This window comes from Salmo salar, chromosome 11 (genome assembly GCF_965601325.2).
Source record: "Salmo salar chromosome 11, fSalSal1, whole genome shotgun sequence".
Taxonomy (NCBI): domain Eukaryota; kingdom Metazoa; phylum Chordata; class Actinopteri; order Salmoniformes; family Salmonidae; genus Salmo; species Salmo salar.
The window spans coordinates 10,403,216-10,423,477 of NC_138301.1; the positions used below are offsets into that span (position 1 = coordinate 10,403,216).

Here is a 20,262-nt window from a genome sequence, read left to right on the forward strand (position 1 = left end):
ATTGACTAAAATGCAGTAGAATAGAAAACAGTTGGCATGTGTATGATGCAATATAGAATGGTTTGTGCTTTAATCCATACTGTTTTAATTCAATATTTAGTATCAGTCTGTAAGTGCGTGTTCAGATGTGGCAGTGAGAGTACCTGGAGGCATGCTGTATCAGTGAGACAGGAAGTCTTAATTAATTAAGGCAGCTAGCTCTAAGACAGTCCGTCGGTCATGTTAGCTCTTTCCCAGAAGTTGAACAGCAAGGGCCCGATGTTCCTTTTCCCCCACTTGGGCTTTGTCTTGGGACTGCCGCCAAACATAAAAATATGACCTTCAGGGAAATCACACGTGCAGCCAAGTGGAGAGAGGATATGCCAGGTGTATTTTATTATGTGACGCTCCAGCTCTCTGACATACTGTGAAAAGAGGGGCTTGTCACTCTCTTGTCACTTTGCCCTGCTTCAGTCCTCTATAACCTCATTCACCTTCGGTCTGATCAGTCACTTTCTCTCACTCGGTTTGCCTTCTCTTCACCCCCACACTGTGTCTACTTCACCCCTCTTCTCTCTCCTCCAACCCTCCATTGTTGTCTTTCCAGCTTATCCCTATGCTTTTTTTTCTCTTCAGTCACTCCATCCTAAATCCACCTCTCCTCCAAAGTAAATCTCTTGAGCTTAACTCGTATAAGGAGCTACTTCCTTGCTGATGTATAGAAGAAAGCAATTCCCTCCTTTTAAGGTTCACCCTTTGAATAAGTCATATAATTTATTCTCATGTACCTTGGAATTTGCAGCAGCCGCTCACATGAGCCGCTCACACTGATTACAAGTGGGAGGGTTGAGAACAGCATTATACATGTTAAAGATGTACATGAGAAAGTCCCAAACTGATGTGTGTACAGTGTACCGCTTCCTCATTTCCAACATCTCTTCCTGATCACTGCTTCAATTGTTTTTCTGCTCAAGTTATTTTCTTTAGCTGTGCAATTGAATACCCTATGTCAAGTCAGGGATGGGAAACTGGCGAACTCCCCCCCACCCTTTTTGTAGGCCCGCGGATGAATTCATCACCGCCACGGTTGAGAGTTAAAATAGTAGAATACACAATGTGCAATTTCCAATTTCCAGCAGGTTTTCGCATGTCAGTCACTGATATTCACTCAATAAGCCCATGTTCAGCTACATCTTTTTATATTTATTGATAAGTTAGTCTAGCGGCCAGCTGTCTAAACTTCGAGTAATATTGGTCAAATTACCGACTGGGGGGGCCCCCATAGATTTTGTTGGTCACTCTCACTCAGATATCATATTCTAAACAAAACCAAATCTTATCTCCGCCCCATGTCAAAATGTGTAGAATTGCACGTTTTGCTGTATGGATGTTGGTATGTAGACCCACGAACCACTGCGGCCCCTCATCGGGAGTTAAGATTTTTTGTGCCCCCCCCCCCCCCCCAATCCCCATCCTAAGTTGCCCATCCTAAGTTGCCCATCCCTGTTCAAAGTACTCCATCACCCAGTTGGCTCAGGCGCTGTCAAACCAAGATAAGTCTGACAGTCATCTCCATGTATTTTGTATTGGGAAAGCTGTTGAATATGCAATGCCTGCATTTTGTTAGCCCTCCAGAAATCTGTGTGTATAGGCTATCCCCCAAAGCCCAATGGAAAACCCAAGCCTTAGAAGTTTCCTGTTGAAATGCATTAGTGAAGAGTAAACCAAACTGTTTACAATTTCATGTAAAATTGAGTTTTTTCCATTTGCATTTTTCAAATGTATTTGCTCTTCAAAATAACAAAGACAAGATTAGTTACTGTAAATGGTTTGAATCAAAGCGTCCCGGTTGGGGATACTGAGTGCATGAGTGGCTGTATTAGAATATCTTAGCGGTACCAGACTCAGTCATGCAGTAGTCTCTCTTTATAGATGGGAGGGCGACAACCTTTTATCTCCAGTATGGGAGCTCTCTTGGAGGCGTTTGATGCTGTGGTTGATGGACACTCAGACAGAAAAGTCGAGTGGTTTTAGTGCCTGCCAACATCATGCCTGTCATTAATACAGTTGAAGTCGGAAGTTTACATACACTTAGGTTGGAGTCATTAAAACTCGTTTTTCAACCACTCCACAAACTATAGTTGAGGCAAGTCGGTTAGGACATCTACCTTGTGCATGACACAAGTAATTTTTCCAACGATTGTTTACAGACAGATTATTTCACTTATAATTCACTATCACAATTCCAGTGGGTCAGAAGTTTACATACACTAAGTTGACTGTGCCTTTAAACAGCTAGGAAAATTCCAGAAAATGATGTCTTGGCTTTAGAAGCTTCTGATAGGCTAATTGACATCATTTGAGTCTATTGGAGGTGTACCTGTGGATGTATTTCAAGGCCTACCTTCAAACTCAGTGCCTCTTTGCTTGACATATTGGGCAAATCTAAAGAATTCAGCCAAGACCTCAGAAAACAAATTGTAGACCTCCACATGTCTGGTTCATCCTTGGGAGAAATTTCCAAACGCCTGAGGTTACCACGTTCATCTGTACAAACAATAGTACGCAAGTATTAACACCATGGGACCATGCATTTGTCATACCGCTCAGGAAGGAGACGCGTTCTGTCTCCTAGAGATGAACGTACTTTGGTGCGAAAAGTGCAAATCGATCCCAGAACAACAGCAAAGGACCTTGTGAAGATGCTGGAGGAAACAGGTACAAAAGTATCTATATCCACAGTAAAACGAGTCCTATATCAACATAAACTGAGAGGCCGCTCAGCAAGGAAGAAGCCACTGCTCCAAAACCGCCATAAAAAAAGCCATTCTACGTTTTGCAACTGCACATGGGGACAAAGATCGTACTTTTTGGAGAAATGTCCTCTGGTCTGATAAAACAAAAATAGAACTGTTTGGCCATAATGATCATCGTTATGTTTGGAGGAAAAGCAGGAGGCTTGTAAGTCGAAGAACACCATCCCAACCGTGAAGGACATGGGTGACAGCATCATGTTGTGGGGATGCTTTGCTGCAGGAGGGACCGGTGCACTTCACAAAATAGATGGCATCATGAGGCAGGAAAGGTTTGTGGATATATTGAAGCAACATCTCATGACATCAGTCAGGAAGTTAAAGCTTGGTCGCAAATGGGTCTTCCAAATGGACAATGACCCCAAAGCATACTTCCAAAGTGGTGTCAAAATGGCTTAAGGTCAACAAAGACAAGGTATTGGAATTGCCATCACCAAGCCCTGACCTCAATCCGATAGAAGATATGTGGGCAGAACTGAAAAGGCATGTGCGAGCAAGGAGGCCTACAAACCTGACTCAATTACACCAGCTCTGTCAAGAGGAATGGGCCAAAATTCACCCAACTTATTGTGGGAAGCTTGTGATAGGCTACCCGAAACGTTAAACAATTTAAAGGCAATGCTGCCAAATAGTGTATGTAAACTTCTGACCCACTGGGAATGTGGTGAAAGAAATAAAAGCTGAAATAAATCATTCTCTCAGCTATTATTCTGACATTTCACATTCTTAAAATAAAGTGGTGATCCTAACTGACCTAAGACAGGGAATTTTTACTAGGATTAAATGTCAGGAATTGTAAAAAACTGAGTTTAAATGTATTTGGCTAAGGTGTATGTAAACTTCCGACTTCAACTGTAGGTGCAACTGTTGAACCCGCTCTTATAAGAGTGGACTGGATTGTCAGGATGTTGAGCAGAGATCTCCAGTATGGCTGATTGCTTCCCCACTCCTGCTATTTTCCTCCTTTCTTTACGTTTCCTGTTTGGGTAACTTTCAGCGGATATAGAAAGTATGAAATGCTTACTGCGGCATTCTGCTTGTTCTATGTTGTCTTGTTTCCCATTACAATACCATTTTTATTCAACTCCTGTCAATGCTCTTTGGTTTTGCTGAATTTGTCTGTCGGTTGGTTGTGTACGTTGAAGTTGTGCTGTGGTTGTCTGATAATGATGTTCCGACTACGATCGGAGGGTTATGTAACTGTGTGATAACAATGTTAGAATATCTGAATGTTCTTTTCTGTGATCAGACTGCAGATCGGGCTGTTACTAGCCTAAATGCTGACTGGTAACTGACGGCATGCTGTCTGCTGCCCGGTTGTCACCACTGAATGCTTGTTATGTGCACTCACCAATGAAAAGGGGAAGTTTCCAGCTGTCAGCATTAAGCTCAATACATTAGGGATTTAGGCAGTTTCCTGCTTTTGGACTCATTTCTCCATTGGCAGACGGGCAACAGATTTTCCGTTGTGCAGTGTGTCATATCCCAGGAAGTGTACCCAGCTGAATTCTATGTGCACAGGGCCTGCATTATTACACTAAACACGTAAAGAAGTTGTACCCTCTAAAAAATAGCCCTAATTAATCTGCAATATTATTAGACTGTATCATTTATTCTCAATGTTTCATCATGATGCAATAAAGCAAGAGTTTTTAGAGCAGGGGTCCTTAAGCTTTTTTTGCCCAGGGACACCCGCCCAGGCAAACCGGCGACCAAGGGACCCCCATAATATGTTAGCACAAAACAAATGTTATCGTCTTATCAGGTTAATAGCAAGGAGAAGTAATCAACCATATTATTTATTTTTGTTTGTTTGTATTTTACCCCCCTTTTTCTCCTCAATTTCGATCTTGTCTCATCGCTGCAACTCCCCAACAGGCTTGGGAGAAGCGAAGGTGGAGTCATGCGTCCCTTGAAACATGACCCGCCTAACCGTGCTCCTTAACACCTGCCAGCTTAACCCGGAAGCCAGCCGCACCAATGTGTGGGAGGAAACACCGTTCAACTGGCGACCGGGGTCAGCCTGCAGGCACCCGGCTCGCCACAAGGTGTCGCTAGGGTGCATTGAGCCAAGTAAAGCCCCCCCGGTCAAACCCTCCCCTAACCTGGACGACGCTGGGCCAATTGTGCACCGTCCTGGGCTGTGCCACAGCCGGTTGTGGCACAGCCCTGGAATGAACCCGGGTCTGTAGTAACGCCTCTAGCACTGTGATGCAGTGCCTTAGACCTCTGCACCACTCGGGAGGCCAGTCAGGAAGACATCAGTCAGGAAGTTAAAGCTTGGTCGCAAATGGGTCTTCCAAATGGACAATGACCCCAAGCATACTTCCAAAGTTGTGGCAAAATGGCTTAAGGACAACAAAGTTAAGGTATTGGAGTGGGCCGTCACAAAGCCCTGACCTCAATCATGTAGAAAATTTGTGGGCAGAACTGAAAAAGCGTGTGCGAGCAAGGAGGCCTACTACATACCTGACTCAGTTACACCAGCTCTGTCAGGAGGAATGGGCCAAAATTCACTCAACTTATTGTGGGAAGCTTGTGAAAGGCTACCCGAAGTGTTTGACCCAAGTTTAACACTGTAATGCCAATGCTACCAAATACTAATTCAGTGTATGTAAACTTCTGACCCACTGGGAATGTGATGAAAGAAATAAAAGCTGAAATAAATCATTCTCTCTACTATTATTCTGACATTTCACATTCTTGAAATAAAGTGGTGATCCTAACTGACATAAGACAGGGAATTTGTACTAGGATGAATTGTGAAAAACTGAGTTTAAATGTATTTGGCTAAGGTGTATGTAAACTTCCGACTGTATATATTTCTCGAACCCGCTGCAGTACCTGTGGGTCTCTGGACCCCCGGTTGAATACCCTTGCTTTAGAGGCTATGGTGTATTGTGTATGTTGTCTAGGCCCAGCTAGGGGGTAGTGTTGACCTGTGGCTGTGGAGCCAGTAATGGTGGCCATTACTTGAAGATCTTTCTCCTCCCTCCTAGGTCTTATGGAGGAGGGACGTTTATGGAGTCTATGGCAGGAACACACCAGTGCTTCATACTGTTATGGGCTCTTTAAAGTCTTGCCTGGAAATTCCCAAAGGATATGCATTTGGGTTTTGTAATACTTTCCTGAGAGCTGTGTCGGACAGCTGACAGCAGCTTTCTCATCACCAAACGATAAAAACCTACCTACTTATTCCATTAAGTGTTTTTTTATGAAGTAAGTAAGTGCTAAGCGTCGTCAGAGGCCCGGTGGTTAGAATAGAGTGTGTCTATTATATTAGGTTATTGTTCAGAGATAACATAACCATACACAATAGCCTTTTGAAAAATTCACTCTACAGAGGCTCCATCTCCTCTGCTCTTGGAAATTCAAAATGGGTTTAAGGAAGGCATTGGTGATCACTCTGCTGTGCTTTAGGCTCACTTCCGCTTTTGAGTAAAACACACTGGCAGTGTGGTGAATGGCAGATGATCCGTTTTTTCTAGTAGATTAATGGTTTGTTGATTTGCAAAACGCAAGTAATGCTGGCTCAGTCAACACTTTAAATTTAAGAACGCTCAAGCAGTAGTTGGACTCTAAAAGCTACACCTGATCTGCCCAAAAGTTCTTCCCTGTCCAGTTATTATGGCCTCTGCATAATTCATGCATCTTTCTTTCTAACGGGCCACCCCCAGGTGGTGAAGGTAGGAAACACCATCTCCACTTCGCTGACCCTCACAAGGGTGCGTGCTCAACCCCCTCCTGTACTCCCTGTTCACCCACGACTGCGTGGCCATGCACGCCTCCAACTCAATCATTGTTTATGGTACCTTCAAAATGTGTACTTGGTTGAGCCTGAAAGCACAACCCTTTGCAGGCCAGTTACAGCCTCTATGGACTTTCAGCATAAGAAATGGGTATAGACCTACTCTTTTAGACATGTTCTCAAACACTGAATCAATCATGCACACACTTTGCAGTACTCTTCAGATCTAAACCACATTGGGCTAGTTTTGACATCACTTTCTTTCGGATTCTGTCAGTTGTGGCAGACTAAAGGTATGCGGTTGAAGTGAGAAGGGATTGACTTTCTACTGGCAAAATGTAAACTGTTTAAACTGTCAGAACACAGACTGATTGTCAGTCTGATTCCATTTCTATAATGCCCCCTCTTGTTGCATTCCTTGCGTTATTTCATAGTGTGGCAAATGAGATTAGCATTGCTCTTGTATTAGGGCTGTCATAAATATTCCCCAGTTTTATTTCAAGTTTTTTAATCCAGATAAACATTATGTGAATTATTTTATATTCAACAAATCATCTTGGCCATTACCACTGTCTTGTATCTTTTCTCCTCTCTAAATTTCATCAGTCATGCCTCAATGCACTGTTGATGTAACCACAGCAACCAAATCCGCTGTGATTTCATGTAACTTTGATAAGATGGGTGATTACTCCCTACTCTGCTATTGGGCAGTTGTCACACCTTAAATTCTATAGCTCCACTTTACATGCTTCCATGCTGCTGCAGCACTGCATTATGTTTTTCATATGTTAGTGTACCCGCTGTGATTTACTTTCTTTTCGTATGTATTGTAAGAGCTGCATCCCATTTCTCTGCCTTCTGTTGATCAGATGCGCTCACACTGGGTAGCTTGAAGCAGCTACTGAACATTTGTAGCTCAGCCATAAACAAACACCACTAGCTGTATCCTGACATAGAAAGCCATAAGCACCTAGCAAGCAATCTTGCTGGAGAAATGTCCATTTTATGTACAGAACAAGATGTGCAGTAGAGGTTATCTGGTTTATGGGAGGTCAACCCATGTGGGGATATGAGTGGCCAGGAAGGGGCCATTATTCAGATGTTTCAGACCTCCCTATGTGAACCAAATACCAGCAGTAGCAGCCATTCAACTGGTATAAAAATGGCTGTGGGAAAAAGCAACAAGCGTCTTTCTCTGAGACTTGTGACTCCCTCTCCTTTTTAAAGTGCAAACAACCCCAGCAGAGAAATGTCTAAGTGATGTTGGAAAATGACTGTCCTTATTCTGTCTAGTTCGATCTTAGTCTCCTAATAGAGCGGAATAAAATGTGTGTGTTTTTGAATATGCGCTCATGTAGTAGTTTTTCTCCGAATTTACAGAGACTCCTAGAAGGCCAGTGGTTGCATTTGCATGACGCAATATGACACCGGGTGCTTGATCCTCATATGGCTGCTCCTCTGTGTATTATAGTGTGACTATAACATGGGTCTTCTCCCGCTGGTGTAAATATACTGGAGCGCTATCAGTCCTCTCTCTTTTTATGTATGAGCGCAGTGAGTCTGTGAGTTGTGGTCAATCTCCAAACCCACCATGTGGTACAATTATGAGCAGATCTCCTATGTGAGAGAATGAGGGTCCTCTCTCTCGCATCCTTGGTGCCATGTGACAGTGGTGTAGTCTGCGTGGCCATGGGGTTGGAACCAGTGACTCCTCTGACCCCCTCCTTGACCAATTTTAAGGGGGAGCTGTGAAAATGTATCTGGTTTTAAATCTGGACTGAGAGACCAGGGGGAAGTAAAATGCAGCTTATGAGTAATATGCATCAAATACTACCACTTACGCTCGCTCCGTCCCTTGTTCGCCAACTCCCTTATTTTTTTCCATTGTCCCCATACCCTATAACATCTCCAGGCATTCTTGCTACTCTTCTTCTCACACTGTCCCAAACACTTCCTTTCTATCCAGTTCAACTCTCCAATCCTTCTCACTCTCCAGTTTGATTCCCTAGTAATCCGTAACTTGATCCGATGAGGGTGTGAAAATGGCTGAGGCTTTTCGAATAACAGCCTGGGCTTCAACTGCTCTTAGTCATTGACTGGCTAACTATGGTGCTAGTCTAGATTCTGTAGTTTGTTTGCCACATATCATTCTGACAAGCGTGATTTTCCAAAGATGAATCATCATAAAACATTTCTAAACCATGAAATTATTAGAAATGTTTAGTTTATTGACCGGTGTCTGCTTTCAAATTTTACATTTCTCATAAAACGTGTACTTTGTATTTCCGGTGTATAGGCCTAGTACTTGTGAAATCCACTCTTTAAAGATCTACTGCCCTTCCACTCTGTTTCAATCAGTCAAGAGGAGCCAGTGCACTACAGATGGTATCTTTAGTTATAGCGCCCCTCTTCCTCAGAGAATAGGTAATTCACTCTATTTTCCTGAACCTCTGCCATCAGGTTTTTGGGCATTGCAGGCAATGATGCATGGAAATACTGTAAGACGATGGCTAATTCAATTTTTTTTTAATACAAAACGAAATGGGGGGAATAGAGCATAAGGGCAGATAACTTCCCAGTCATTTTCATTGCTGATGGTTTCCCCACATATGCAGCTGACTATGTACTAAGCCTACATGAGTCTAGGCCTCCTCTCACCCCCCCTCTGACATGAGTCATGATGGGTCTGTCAGAAATGAATGCAACACTTGTCAAGTGCCCCTCTACATGTCATTTGCTCCAACACTTCAGTGATCTTGGATAAAAAAAAGGAACTTAAGTTATAAACAATGTTCTCGTAATGACTTAACTAAGAGCAGAGGGCAGACAGCGTACCATATGTATTCGCGGCAGGTAGCCTAGTGGTTAGAGCGTTGGACTAGTAACCGAAAGGTTGCAAGTTCGAATCCACGAGGTGACAAGGTAAAAAAATCAGTTGTTTTGCCCCTCAACAAGGCAGTCAACACACTGTTCCTAGGCCATCATTGATAATAAGAATTTGTTCTAACCTGACTAGTTGAATAAAAATAAGCAAACTTGATGTATTCCTGTAAGAAGGAAAAGTGCAGCCTTGAAAGAGGTTTAGCCCGTTACCATGGTGCGGCAGATAAAAACATTAAGCACTTAATCGTCACACTGCAGTTTCTGTAATTTTTGATAAAATTGTGTCATGTAAGCATAGCTAATTATGGCAAACTCGATCGGTTTTTAATCTACTTTGCTTTTTAAACACCTTGAAAGTAGATGAAACACTCAGTATAAACAGCCATTGCCTCTTGTCTTTATCATAGTTTATTTTGCTGTCAAGTCAGTACAACAACTTGTTTTTGTCTCACAAGCCTGAGGCCTTTATCTCCATTTCAAATTAACTGTGAAAAAATAATTGCGGTTGCTGTTTGTAAGTGTCCTAGACTCCCGGAGTGACATGCACACATACTGTCACAGACAGAAAATGTGTCAAGTGTATGTAATTACTTGAGGCATTTACTGTAGCTGATGGGCAGTTACTATTGATGTTTCTGCCTCTGGTGCAGTTACTACAGACATTTACTATGTACTGACTGGTGGAAGTTTGTTCTGACATCAAATCAGAACCAGTAAATTCATTTATGATTTAGGCCTATACCTCATTATTCATTAGGACCTTTCAATTGGCGATATTGCAGTATTAATGCATTTCTTTTCACACATTTTACAGAATTTTAGAGCAGTTCTTTGCCTCGTAGGTTTAGACATTCTTATGAATAATATATGTTCTAGATTTCCCTTTTTGCTATAACAGCATACAGACACCAGTATCTACCTTTGATGGTTATTAAATGGTTTTTGTGCACTGTAGTTTTTCACCAATACCTTTTTGATTTGACATTAGTCCTACACTGACATATGTGCACCTTGTCAGGATTCCATTCTCATCAGCCACGTTAATGGCATCCTATTAACATAACACTCCAGGAAAACAAAACCACTGGTTTGTTCATGAGCGAGCGTCAACATAAGAAACGTTTATTTTTTTATTTTTCATTTACTCGACCAGAAGCATTTACACTTCTGGTCGATAGTATGTTGTTTACTGAGAATGATGACTGAGCAGACAGGAAAAACCCTGGTACTGGACCACTGCGGTTTTCCCTATTGTTGGATGACAGCTCAAAAAAGGCTTGACAGAATTCCAAAACTGTAAAATAGAAAACACTTTTTTCCCATAACCTAATATAGGTATTATAGAAATGTGTCGTGGCTTTACTTGCATTTATCTGATGATTGTTATTTATCTAATCAACTAACTATGTTTCATTGTTACCTGATTTAAATGAATCATTAAACAATTAACTCATTAGGAATTTGGGGCACCACGAGAGCGGTTGTTTAAAGAGTTACCATCTCCAGAATATAACTCTAAAGGACTTTACCTATCACATCCATAAAACAGTCAACATATTAATCATAACCTTGTATCATATCATCATTCTGAATAGTCATAGCCTCCTGCATCTGCAAAAACCCCAGCCTTACTTATGATTCAGTACTACACAAATTGGTTAAACTATTTATTTACTAGCTAACTAAATGATAACACAGGATAAACATACACACATAATACATTAGACAAAGGTCCCTAGCAGACTGACATGGAGAGGGCGAGAGAGAGAGGGACAGAGACATAATACTTTGGTACATTTAGAACTACTCTCACAGTAATCACAAACTTTGCAGACGAACCGCCACCTGTTTGGAGTAAGAAATCATGAATGTATTTACGTGTAAATGTCTTTGTCCGTCGTGTAGTCCTGAACAGAACTACAGAGTTGATTCCCCTTCCATTCGCTCCTAAAGCTGCTTATTTGAAGATAGTCTAGCCAGCCATGTCGATGGTTCTCAAGGTTGATGATTGTAGTAGAATACGACGCTTTGAAAAGTAGTAGAATGGTCCCACTTAAATTCGCTTTTGTAGATACTTTACTTAGGACAGCTAATCATTGTTCGGGAGGTGACGTTATCGTCTCTACCTCGTTTTGAGATTTCAGAGTTCGAACCACTTTGGACGTGAGCTGCAGCTCGACGCCTTTCTGGTCTAAATGTTAATTTCTTTACCAATCCTTTTATACACTCTGGTTGAAAGGGACGGTTCCGTCAAGCTGACACGCTCTCTGACCTCACTGGCTGTGGCTACTTACTGTGCAAAGTTTATAGAAAAAACAGATCTCTGCTGCCTCCTAAAGTCAAATCCATATCTTTACAAAAATACTTTCATCATATTCCATATTTCATACACAATGTAGAGGATGGAGATTTCAAGTTACAGTAGTTCCTTTATAACATTTTTTTTTATGACATCACAAAATAACAACCCATATGACATTATTATTCTTTAGATCGTCTCTGACCATTCCCCACATTCTATGTTAGAAATATTGTTCCAGTATTCGCTTTAGAATGTATTCGTTTCGGAAGGAAACTGTCTGTGTAGACAAAGGAACATTCCTGTGTGAATTTGGAGAGGAATGTTCTCTCTCCTTGATTTTCAACAGGGTGTGAACTGTCAACCCCCCACCAGTTCCCTCCTCCTCCCCCCCCCCCCCCCGCTGTGGGTGAGAGAGGGTCTGGTTGAAGTCATCCATTGCAAAAGCTGTGCTGACCTATTTGGATCCTCACAGGACAGTCATGACAAGTGATTTGTGCATTTTTTTTGTTTCTCTGTTTTCTTCTCCTAGGTGCGGTTATTGGTGACGGTCAGTCAGCTGTGGCTAGTAACATCGCCAACACTACCTACCGCCTCCAGTGGTGGGACTTCACCAAGTACGACCTACCTGAAATCAGCAACTGTGAGTGGACCGACATTGTTGAAGTTGTCGATTGGTTGGGATGGTCAATTTGTTGGGGTGGAACAAGAAACTTAGGCCTACTCATAAAGATATGCCCAACCTTTCTTTCCATCTTTCATTCCTCTGTGGGGATTGTTTCAGATCCAAGCCCAGCACTGACTGCTATTCTGTAATGCTTTCTCTCTCTGTCCATCTTGCCCGTCACTGGTCTTAATGGTTGGGTTCATTTCACAGTACTATCCCTGCAGGACCATGCTGAGTGCATTCTACTTTTGTCCCATACTTAAGGGTATGGGAGATTCAGTGGCTCTGTTTATCATCAGGCTCACATAGTGTCATGGTCTGGTTATTACTCTGCTTCAGGCCAGGTTATTCCTGACATCAGGTCAAAGACAGAGAGCAGAGGCCCGCTGCTCAGAACACCACCTCTAAATATAAAACTCACTGAGTTATTCTGCTCTAATGCATTCAGTGCCCAATCAAGCACCTTTTCTGGGTTTCGTTTTCTTTAACATTCTGTGTTTGAGGGTTTTGTTGACAAGCTATTATTTTAAAGGTTGTAATATGTTATGTAACCGTGTCTATTTTAAGTATTTTCTTTTGTTGCCGAAGCCAGCGGCAGTTACTGTAGTGTACTCCTAGCGGTTCAGCGCATCATTATACCCATTACCTACAATAGACATTGGGGAAGAACATTATCCTCAAACTAAGCCATGACTTTTATAGAGGATTTCACTTCTAATTCACCTCTGTACGTACCGAAGGTCTGTAACTTTTGAGTGTTTGGTCCCCATGCTAATTGTCCAAAGATTGTTCATTTGGGGGTAATCAAATAAGAATTGAAGAAACAGGAAACTTATCCCAGAATATAGGAAGCGGAAGCCTATGGTATTCCCTAGACCGACCAGGGTTTATCAACAAATTATTTTTCTTGAGCAGATAATCAGAACATAATTTGTAGACTGCAAATAATTTGTTGACTGCAAATTGACCGCAAGAAGCCCAAACAGATATGATATTTCACTAAATAATAATCATTTCAAACCTTGCTTACACGATCACATATACAGAGCCTTTAGAAAGTATTCATACCCCTTCACTTATTCCAAATGTCGTTGTTACAACTTGAATTCAAAATCGATTAAATATTATTTTTAATTATCACCCAACTACACATAATACCCCATAATGACAAAGTGAAAACATGTTTTTAGAAATGCTTGCAAATGTATTGAAAATGAAGTACAGAAATATCTAATTTACATAAGTATTCACACCACTGAGTCAGTACTTTATAGAAACACCTTTGGCAGTGATTACAGCTGTGAGTCTTTCTGGGTAAATCTCTAAGAGCTTTCCACACCTGGATTGTGGAAATTTGCCCAAAATCTTCAAGCTCTGTCAGATTGGTTGTTGATCATTGGTAGACAAGAACATTTTCAGTTCTTGCCATAGATTTTCAAATAGATTTAAGTCAAAACTATAACGAGGCCACTCAGGAACATGTTCTTCTTGGTAAGCAACTCCAGTGTAAATTTGGCCTTGTGTTTTAGGTTATTGACCTGCTGAAAGGTGAATTCATCTTCCAGTGTCTGGTGGAAAGCAGACTGAACCAGGTTTTCCACTAGGATTTTGCCCGTGCTTAACTCATAACATGATGCAGCCAACACTATGCTTGAAAATATCTAGAGTGGTACTCAGTAATGTGTTGTATTGGATTTTCCCCAAACATAACACTTAGTATTCTGGACAAAAAGTGAATTTCTTTGCCACATCTTTTACAGTATTACTTTAGTGCCTTGTTGCAAACAGGATGCACGTTTTGGAGTATTTGTGTTATTTACATGCTTCCTTCTTTTCACTCTGTCAATTAGGTTAGTATTGTGGAGTAACTACAATGTTGTTGATCCATCCTCACTTTTCTCCTGTCACAGCCATTAAACTCTGTAACTGTTTTAAAGTCACTATTGGCCTAATGGTGAAATCCCTGAGCTTTTTCTTTCCTCTCTGACAACTGAGTTAGGAAGGACACCTGTATCTTTATAGTGACTGGGTGTATTGATACACCATCCAAAGTGTAATTATTAACTTCACCATGCTCAAAGGGATATACATAATAAAACCAAAAAAAATGTAATCTACCAATAGATTGATTGCGAGGCACTGGAAAACCTCACTTGCCTTTGTGGTTGAATCTGTGTTTGTATTTCACTGCTCGACTGAGGGGCCTTACAGATAATTGTATGTGTGGGGTACAGAGATGAGGTAATCATTCAAAAATCATGTTAAAAATGATTATTGTCACAGTGTCCTTGCAAATGTTTACTGCTGAATTTATTTAGGCTTGCCATAACAAAAGGGTTGAATACTTATTGACTCAAGACAATTCAGCTTTTCATTTTTAATTTGTAACATTTAAAAAAAACGTAATTCCACTTTATTATGGGGTTTGATGTGAAGGCCTGTAACACAACAAAATGTGGAAAACATCAAGGTGTGAACATTTTCTGAAGGCACTGTATCTCTCTTTATTATGTGTGGGAATACTTTGGAACAGATTTCCTAAATTAAAATCACTTGGAGCTGATTTGCTGGTGTTTTTACAGTCTTATGTCCAAAAAAAAGGGAAAATAAAGTATATTTATTTTTGCTCAAAAACTTGGGGGACCATATAAAATCACCCACGAGCCGCCAGTTGGGGAACCCTGCCCTTATTTTTCGTTTTTTTGCCCAACAATATACCTCAGGTTGGTGAGATGTGACTCACCCAATCCCAGCAATGTGATTTTAGAAATGTCTGTAGGGGAAGTGGGGGGGTATCCATAGGGGGACTAGCAGGGGTGAGGGGAGAGCAGGTAGCTGACTAGTGGTGGCTATTCTGCGGCCTGATGGTCTGAGATAGAAACTATTTGCCAATCTTCCAGTTTTTGCCATGCCGCTTCTGCGTTGTCTGAGGGATTGAAGCAGGGAGAGCAGGGCGTGGCTGGGATCCTTGATGATCTTCTTGACCTTCCTGTGAAACCTGGTGTTGTAGGTTTCCTGTAGGGCAAGCAGTGTGCACCCAATGATGTGTTCGGCTGCACATATCACCCTCTGAAGAGCCTTGCGATCCGCGGCAGTGTAGTTGCCATTCCAGACTGTGATGCAGCCCTACGGTATGCTCTCGATCGTGCTCTTGTAGAACCCTGTGAGGGCCCTCAGGGACAGACCGAATTTCTACACATGCATGGGTTGAAGAGTCGCTGTCGTTCCTTCACCACGGTGTCCGTTTGGTTAGACCATTTCAGCTTCTCTGAGATGTGTACGCCGAGAAATGGGAAGTTACTGACCGTCTCCACAGTGGCCCCATTGATGAGGTTGAGGGCGTGTCAAGCATGGGCACAACGTCGTCAGAGTACCTACCTCCTCCCTGTAAGCTGTCACGTCATTGTTGTAAATCAGGCCCGTCGGGAAATCCAGGATCCAGTTGCATAGGGAGGAGTTCAGACCCAGGGCCATGAGCCCTGTAACGAGCTTATAGGGCACTATGGTATTGACATCTAATCTGAAAAGTTATTTTTAATACTGATGTGTTATAGAATTCAAACAGGGATGCCCTGAACTGAAGTCAAGAGTTAAAATGTGTACAATTAAAACAATATTGAATTAATCTGACCTATGCATTTGTAACAAAAGCTCAACACTTATATTATGGAAAAAAGACTAGGTAAATCACCGGAATGAATGTAAATCATTTAAAAGCAATAATGATAACTTTGCCTCCTGATAAGAACTTCATTTCAGAACGCTAGTACAGCAGATGTTCCCTGTTCCTCCTCTCTGTGAGAGTAAGTTGTGAACTCAATGTGGTGTGTATGGCTCTCCACTAAGCTCGACAGACAGACTCTCCGGAATGCTGCTCATATATAATTGATGTGGGTGGTGCCATTAACAATGAACTGTAACAGCTGTTTGGGAAAGAGGAAGAGATGCGTTAACCGGTGTGTTTGTGTGTGTGTGTGTGTGTGCGTGTGTGTGTGTGTGTGTGTGTGTGTGTGTGCTGTGTGTGTGTGGAGCTTCTCAGCAATGATTAAAGCAGAGGGTCTGAAATACAATCACAGTCAATGCATATGGCTCTCCCCATCTTCATCTCAAAGCTCTTGCCAAATGCAGACTGGCTGATGCACATATTCAGCGAGACATATTGCAAAGAAAGAGTTGTGCAATTACACAACAGTGTGGGATGTTAGTTAAGTTGAACGTCTGTGTGTGTGTGTGTGTGTGTTGCTGCTTAATTGAGTCATTATCCTGAATCTTTATCTTCTAGGGCAGACAATAATTTGGTTTAGAAAAGCGCTTAGGTAGGCTATTGGTTCTCTATATTAGCAGTGATGGAACAACTTATAGGCTCTCCTAGGTCATCCTAATTTATTTTGACGTCTTATTATGAATCCCACTTTCTTTGCGGTCTCTGCTGTTTTGACCCGTCCACTAGTACATCTGCAGCAGCAGGGGTCATTAGTGTTAGATGGATAGGCATGCGCATCAGGGTTTGCGTCAGGAGAATTTGGCGCTGGACAACGTGACCGGCAGGATTCTAATTTACCGGATGTCCATATGCGTTGGGTGTGTAACGCATTAGGGCGTCCACCCACTGTGCTCCAAATCACATGTAGATTATTGTAATTCATTTTAACAGAATAGAAATTTGCCTGTAAAGTTGTAATAAAATAAAGTAGAACAATGTTCTTATACCAACATGACAGGTTTTTATTGAAAAGCAAAACATTGCCCTTTGCATCTTCATCCCTGCTGTAAATCATAATTGAATATTATTTAGAAAAGAAAAAAACATTTGGCCTAGAAGAACAAGTCACCTACACAGTAATGAAATACATCTTCAAAATATAATATTTGTCTAATATAATTTGCGAATGACCTGGCCTATAGGCTATTTGTATGAACATTTGAATTAATAAATAACAAAACACAGCTTTTTTCAATTGCAATCTAGGCCTCTCAAATACAACCCAGGCCTAATAACAGAAATAAAATGGCTGTCTACGAACACCAGGGCCAGCCGGTCGTGGCTAGAAGAGATCCAGCTTTAGTCAAATTAACGTCAGATTTGACTTGTCGTAGCAGGTTAGGAAACGGTTTAGGGTTAAGATTCACTACACTGAACAAAAATATAAACGCAACATGTAAAGTGTTGGTCCCATGTTTCATGAGCTGAAATAAAATATCCCAGAAATGTTCCATATGCACAAAAAGCGTATTTTCGCTCAAATTTTGTGCTCAAATTTGTTTACATCCCTGTTAGTGAGCATTTCTCCTTTGCCAAGATAATCCATCCACCTGACAGGTGTCGCATATCAAGAAGCCGATTAAACAGCATGATCATTACACAGGTGCACCTTGTGCTGGGGACAATAAAAGGCCACCTTAAAATGTGCAGTTTTGTCACACAACACAATGCCACAGATGTCTCAAGTTTTAGGGAGCGTGCAATTAGCAGGCTGACTGCAGGAACGTCCACCAGAGCTGTTGCCATAGAATTGAATGTTCATTTCTTTACCATAAGCCACCTCAACATCGTTTTAGAGAATTTGGAAGTGTGTCCAAATTTAATTTATTTCAATTAACTGATTTCTTCATATGAACTGTAACTCAGTAAAATCTTTTAAATTGTTGCCCGCTGCGATTCGGCACCACAGCAGTGGATTGAGGACACTCTAGGCGGACGCAAAATGAGCAAATTATAAAACTTATGTTGGACAATCAAATTCGATACGTAAATAAACTATATTCGTTACGGCTGATTCATTAATTGAGAAATATCGTATTTTACAACGCTCCAGTGAAATGAGTCCCGCTCTATGCATTTATGAAAGAGCTTGTTTCCAAAGCTTAAATTATATCTCACTGTTTTTACAGTTCTACTGAATGATGTTATAACGTTTTTATGTTTTATTGTAATTTGAGCTATCGTGGGGTCTTGACTGATGTAATGTGTGATATACGTGGCTTATTGGCAACAACTCTGTTTCCTACTATAGGCAGTTGGCTGTCTGGGGATTGCAACATTGTAACTCTCCAATGTGAATAGTTGGCAACAATGTTTTATTTCCAAGTGCTACTGAATAAGCTCCACTGAAATGCACCAATTGTGCATATCATTACTCTAGTCTGTCAATCCATTCCAAATCTTTATACTATTCATGACACAGGGCGGCATATGTTGATCTTGCCTTGGGCAGCAAAACTGCTAGGACAGGGCCTGACGAACACAATCATTTGCCTCTTTACCTGAGTTTGCGGCGGACCTTGGCCTGCTCAAAGTGAGCCGCTGCCGTTGGGAAGTCAACGCTGTCCTACTCCTTGCAGCAGCTTGTGATGCATATCAGCCTCGTTACTTTGTCCTCAAGAAGGCGTGATCTTGAGGCCGTCTTTACTCTGTTTTGGAGAAAGAATCCCATCTCGGCGGGCACACTGGAAACGGGGATAATCAACAAAATCTTTGCCAATTTAGCTCAGTCTGAGTACACTTAGCTGAAGTCCCTTATGAGAACCTCACACAGAACCTCACACACACACCCAACACAAATTTCCAAGCAGGCTGTGGCTTTATTAGCCTATGAAGTATATTTGCCTTTGAAGTTGGAGCACATCGAGTAGTATTTCCATCAATGAATAAAAAGCATCATTTTGTAATGTATTTTTTTTCTTCCGCCCAGCAACAAATGTATTTATTTAATTTATTTTATCGGCCAAAAGACGGCATTTACCGGCTAACAGAAACCCTGCCGGGGCAATACCAGTATCGCAACACTCTAGTATCTTGGCAAGGAAAAAAACACTAAGTGAATTTAACTTCTTTAGGAAAACAGCCCTAATGTTGTCATTGAGTCATTTTCCCAAGCTATTAGGACACAATATTTTACATACAGCAGGTTTTTAAAGGACCAAAGAGTTTGGTCTGCTTCATGTTTTCATTTTTGCCCTTGAAAAAATATTGCAATACTGCTATCGTCACAGACCTAGTTCACATGCTAAGAAGTATTTTCATTCTTGGAGAGTAATTGGTGGTTACAAGCAGATTGCATAAGTGTGGAACCATGCTGATATCGTGAAACATTTTCAAAGGCCCCACTCTCTCTTCTCTTGCTAAATTTAATTGGTTGTTGGAACAGTCCATTCACATCAATAGCACTCGTGGAAAGCTAGCCATACATATTCTTACAAAAAGTGTAAAACCAATGTGTCCTCAGATGTCTTGTAGAGCGGTGGGGGCATGGAGGAAGTGGGATAGTAAACTCCCAAGGAAGGGATTACATTGCCCATCCTTCGATTTAGTTATTTTCCCCGTATTAATGACATTTGGGATGGAAGAGGTGGCACGTCTCTTCACTGTTACAGCTTAAGTGCCATATTTTATTCCATTGCCATTTCTATAACAAAGTTGGTACCAGACATGCTTTTCATGCAGTGTTATAACTTTGTTGTTTTCAGTTTAAATCTGTCTGCTACTTTTTGACCTTGCTTGACGTATTTGTTCTGTGACACACATTGTCTGCTGTCTTTTGCAAATCCAACCCATGTATATACAGTTGAAGTTGGAAGGTTACCGTTAAGTTGGAGTCATTAAAACTCGTTTTTCAACCACTCCACAAATTTCTTGTTAACAAACTATAGTTTTGGCAAGTCGGTTAGGACATCTACTTTGTGCATGACACAAGTCATTTTTACAACAATTGTTTACAGACAGATTATTTCACTTATAACTCACTGTATCACAATTCCAGTGGGTCAGATGTTTACATACACTAAGTTGACTGTGCCTTTAAACAGCTTGGAACATTCCAGAAAATGATGTCATGGCTTTAGAAGCTTTTGATAGGCTAATTGACATCATTTT

The 20,262-nt window shown here is 41.3% G+C and overlaps 1 protein-coding gene across 3 annotated transcripts in view; it reads left to right on the forward strand.

Moving 5' to 3' along the window:
• The window catches only part of LOC106561945 (activating molecule in BECN1-regulated autophagy protein 1A), a 111,922-nt gene that overhangs the window by 55,582 nt on the left and 36,078 nt on the right, over nt 1-20,262 (forward strand). For all 3 annotated transcript variants that reach the window (XM_082957734.1, XM_045689022.2, XM_014126403.3), the window contains one exon: nt 12,255-12,365. In XM_082957734.1, coding sequence (XP_082813860.1) covers nt 12,255-12,365 — 111 coding nt within the window. The remainder of the gene's footprint in view (nt 1-12,254; nt 12,366-20,262) is intronic.